Genomic DNA, 5177 nt, shown 5'->3' with positions numbered 1-5177 from the left:
TTTCTTGAGAAGTAATTAATGAGTAATAAAAAATAATGAGAAGTTTGTTTTAAGACTAATTTCGAGTATTAACAATGAAAACGTGGTATTTTTATTGTTAATTTATTGCAGAATCGTAAGCATGGGTTCTCAGTAAGAGAAATCGAAGAAATTGAATTTCGTCGATTACAGCGCCATCTATCATGAATCGAGAAAAATGTTTCAGACAAATTGTATGTGTTTTTAGCCAAAGATTCCGAATATGCAATAAAAAATAGGGGTTCCCATTTAAGATTTCAAACTTGCCCCCCCTCACCGCCCAGGGGGAGGGGTGGGGGGGCTGATTTTAACGTCATTGTACGTCCCCCTCGAAATGACGAAATTTTCATTCCAAACATTTTTTCGTAGTGTGCTTATTTTTCGAGTTATTTGGCTGCCTAAGTTAAAATGGGTCACCCTGTATATCACCCATTCCACCCGGCTCAAGGAGCCGGATAGTTTTTCCATCCTCTCAGGTGGATAGAATTATAGACATAAGATAGAATGGATAGAATAGGAATCTGAACGCTTTCTGGGTGTCTGGGTGCACCCGGGTGCGGAATCTGAACGTGTCTGCAGTCTGAACGTAGCCCTGGGGAGTGGGGGACTCTCTTTATGTAGACGCTGTTAGGAGGGGGAGGGATGTATGTTGAGGGTGGGGGAAGGGGTGGATGAGGAACGGCACGGTTCACGAAACGTTGGCATCAATATAATGAAAAAAGACACGGCGATAATCCGCAAACCTTCTGGTATAATTAAAATTAAATCATCTGTTCCACTCTACAAAAATAGACAAACATCTTGATACGATGATTTTTGACGAAGTTATTTTATCTTGAAATTTACCTATTTTTGCAGGATGGAACAGATGATGCTTTAATTTTGTTGAGTAGTGTAGATAATAGAAATTAATATATAATAGATGAAGTAAATAGTTTTATATGATAATTTGCAATATCTATCTCTCTTATTTGATAAATTTTTATATTTATATTTCTTACTTCAAAGCTCAAAGAGAAAGAAAGATTATAATTAACATTTTTTCAATAAAAAAATTTAATATATTCCTCTATGTATAATATATATCTCTTCTTTTTATTTTAATTTTCTTTTATTCTTAATGTAAAAAACACAGAAAATAAATCAACACCGTTAAAAGAATATGAGAGTTAATACTAAAGTTTGTTCATTAAATATAATAATACATAATATGAAATATTACTAGTCTTCATTAATATATAATTTTTAAATTACGTGATGATTATCAATGATATGACGATATAATTTTTTATGAAAAATGTGGTATTAAATTCACACGTATGGAGATACAAGACAATATAAACAAAATTGTTTACAGAAAATAAATATATTATTAACAGTAAAAAAAAGGTATTTATTATAATGAACATCTGTTTGCGCTATATTACATCGCTAGGCGGTGCCAACGATTGATGCAATTTCGTAACTGCCGTTTGCACTATCTGTTGGAAAATCTCATCCTTGCTAGTCACATCCAAATTCAACAAGTCTATATGTGCCTTCTTACCATCTACCGTGACATAGAGTTTCTCGCCTTTGAATATCTTGGGCACGGAATCCTCGCCAAACATCTCCTGCAGCATCTCTATGAGGCACTCCTTAAAGTGCATCCTGTCCATTTTGGTAGGCGCAGGTAAAATCTTCGGCGACTGATCCATTATTTCGGCCTGCAGGATAGCGGTGAGAACAGAATCTGCATACATATCATTCACTGGCGTCGCTACCCATTCCATCGTAACGATCTTGCCATCAATCGTGACGTCAATATTTTTAAATATTCTCAGTTTTTTATCGTCTACAACTTCCAGATGACCGGCTATCTGTGTCAGCAGGTGCTTTAGAACTGGTAAAGATGCAGAAAAGTATATGCTCTGCCGTTGTATAACTTGACTCATACTCATGTCCGTGTACTTGGACAGATCGCATGGCGCTAGCATATGATAATTGAAGTTTCTCTTGACCAATACACCGGATAACGTCTGTCCTGGTCTAGGAGTTTCCATCGCCAGTGTGCCCATCACCTTGGCAGTCTTCTCGCCTCTGAAGTAGAGTTCCACCGCAACCGTATTTCGCGGATTATGTATTTCCATGGTGGTGTTGGGATCATCCTCGTATTCCCTTTGTAACGCTGCTTTCAATCTACCCATTTCATTCTGCTCACCATGCACCAGCACTACATGTGGCGGTTTTAAAGTGCGTATAAATTCTGACGTTTGCTGATAGTCTGTATGAGCAGAGAATGAAATGTAATCGACGGACATTTTCAATGGTAACTTTTGCCCTGACATAGTTGTAATTTCCTCTGGTTCCGACAAGATAGTCTTGGCTAGCGTACCCTCTACGCAATAACCAGCTATAATTACTCCGTTTTTTGAATCTGTGCACCAAGATTCGAACAACTCTCTAGACAAGCCACTCTGCATCATACCGGGTGAGGCCATCACCACACATGGACCAATGTCTTCGAAGTGATCTATGCCCTTCAAATTAGAGATATGCTTGAATACGAAAGGATTGTTAATAGCTATCTGCCGTCTGATCTTATCATTCATTGCGTTTACATATGTCTGATAAACAGCCATACATTTCTTTGCCAATGAGGAAGCATAATAGATCGGTATCTCATGTAATTCCGAATGCTGACTCCAATACTCGTCCAGAATAAGGAGAAGCTCCTGTGCTCTTCCTAGAGCAAATACAGGTATCAAACATCTACCACCTCTATTGACAATCTCATGCACAAGATTCGTGAATCTACCCTCTCGATCCTCTCTCTTTTCGTGAATGTGAGTGCCATAAGTGGACTCAGTGATGAGAACATCAGGATGAATATTTGGGATCTCAGCAGCCATCAAATGCCTGTCCTCCTGCCGACTGAAATCTCCCGTGTATAGAATCTTTACACCGGCAATTTCAATCATGAACATAGCAGCACCCAACACATGACCCGCATTATAGGCCCAGAACTTTATTCCAAACATGTCCTTCTCCTCATGAAAATTAATCGTCTCTATTTTGTCCATACTGGTCTCTAGATCAGATTCTGTATACAGCATCTGCTCAGTGGCTATGTTGCTCACCTTGATATAGTCCGACAATAACCAGCGATAAATTGCCTTGGTGGCATGCGTCATAAAGCAGCGACCCTTAAAGCTCGTCTTTAATAGAAACCAGGGTAGTGCTCCGCAATGATCCAAGTGAAAATGGGAGATCAGCAGCAGATCAATCTCATCGGCCTCGACAAGGTCGACGAACGGAAGAGCGTCCATTCCCGAAAGTCCAGGATGTATGCCACAGTCCAACATAATTTTCTTCCCTTTAAATTCTAACATGATACATGACCTGCCAACTTCCTGACCTGCCCCTAGAGGCCGGATTGAGAGCAAATCGCTCTCCTCGGCCGGCACTTGCGTGTCGTTTTTTCTCTTCATCGACATTTTGTTAAACTATTGATTTTCCTTAGAGAATTATTCTCTTGTGCTACTTGTTTCTTATATTGTACTTTATGCTGAGCTTCTTCGAAAAAGTGTGCATCAAGCGGCAAGCATTTAGAGGTTATGTAATGCAAAACAAACTCGTGAAATAATTGGGCGCATTGAGCAGAAAAAAGCGCTACGAGAGCGCTCGCTGTTATTGGTATATTCTTCCAGATTTAAAATTCTGATTGGATGATCTAGAAGAATACACCAATAACAGCGAGCGCTCTCGTAGCGCTCTTTTCTGCTGAATGAGCCCATTGTTCGATGTTATACTAGAGAGAAGAGAAATTTGAGAGCGGCCATTCCGACATTCATTCATTGGTACAAAAATGACTGACTAAGGCCGGTATTCATAGTCAGTTCTTATTTGAAAACTGTCTTAAGTAAAAACAATACAAAAAATTAAGTAAATACATCAAAGGCTATTAAGAGTCAACGCTGTTAGCAGTGCGCAAAACATACAATCTTAAAATCTATAACATAGGGCGCACTCAGCAGAAAAGAGCGCTACTAGAGCGCTCGCTGTTATTGGTATATTCTTCCAGATCTAAAATTCTGATTGGATGATCTAGAAATATACACCAATAACAGCGAGCGCTCTAGTAGCGATCTTTTCTGTGAATGTGCCCATAGATACCATGTCGAACGTTTCGATCCTTAGCCCGGATCCTCATACGGGCAACAGCGCTTTGACACCAAACGCTGATTGATGAAAAACCGGTGGCGAGGGTAAAATTTACCCCCATAACCCGTTTTTCACCAATCAGCGTCCGGTGTCAAAGCGCTGTTGTCCGTATGAGGATCCGGGCTTAGTTTCGGATCATCATCAGCGACAAATACAATATAAAATTAAAAATTACTCAGAGTTGCAAACAATGATGTTGTCCCGCAGTATGTAATATACAACCAATCTGAGGTAAGACTATCACTTCTTCAGGTGAAAGTATGTATGTACACCCACGGTAATTGATTCTGTCCCTCGGAAATTTTCACAAAATGAAAAGTTACCTCCTTTCTATATTAATTGTCACTATTCATGCACGATAAGATTCAAGTCGTAAGGGTCTGCGCACAATAGGAGGAATATTAGGAACAGATATTAAATATAAGAATATTAACCTATCAGAACTGTGTACTGTGGAATGTGCGCTTTCTGACAGGTTAAAATTCTTATATTTAATATCTATTCCTAATATTTCTCCTATTGTGCGTAGACCCTAACGTTAATCGTGCATGGATTGTGACAATTAATATAGAAAGGTGGTCATTTTTTATTTTGTGAAAATTTCAGAGGGACAGAATTAATTACCGTGGGTTACATTAGTTCAAAATTGAGTATGTCTGTGAATTATATAATACATCAAGAATTAAAATTTATTAATAAAATTTTGATAAAACAGTAAAAATTAAATACTCAATAAGCTTACCTCAAGTTGGTCGACAAAAGACATAAAATCAATTATATCACAGAAATCGCATTGATCAAATTTAACACAACTTAATTCTAATGACAATAACATAATAAGAAAGAATATAAATTGGTTAATTATACCTTACATAAAGGGATTTTCTGAAAAATTCAATAACATTGTTAATGGATTCAATCATAAAATTTCTTTTTTTAGTATTAATAAATTGAAT

General features: G+C 37.9%; 1 protein-coding gene across 1 annotated transcript in view; it reads right to left on the bottom strand.

The window, feature by feature from the left end:
- Positions 1–1323: 1323 nt before the first annotated feature.
- LOC108777646 (cleavage and polyadenylation specificity factor 73) overlaps positions 1324–5177 on the bottom strand; it is a 33820-nt gene continuing 29966 nt past the window's right edge. The window contains 2 exon segments of the mRNA XM_018544587.1: positions 1324–3505; positions 3508–3529. Of these exon segments, the coding sequence (XP_018400089.1) occupies positions 1437–3505; positions 3508–3529 (2091 nt within the window). The 3' untranslated portion in view covers positions 1324–1436.

The sequence above is a fragment of the Cyphomyrmex costatus genome, unplaced genomic scaffold (assembly GCF_001594065.2).
Source record: "Cyphomyrmex costatus isolate MS0001 unplaced genomic scaffold, Ccosl1.0 scaffold452, whole genome shotgun sequence".
Taxonomy (NCBI): domain Eukaryota; kingdom Metazoa; phylum Arthropoda; class Insecta; order Hymenoptera; family Formicidae; genus Cyphomyrmex; species Cyphomyrmex costatus.
Note: the sequence above shows the minus strand (reverse complement) of the source record. Positions and strands in the feature narration are given on the sequence as shown.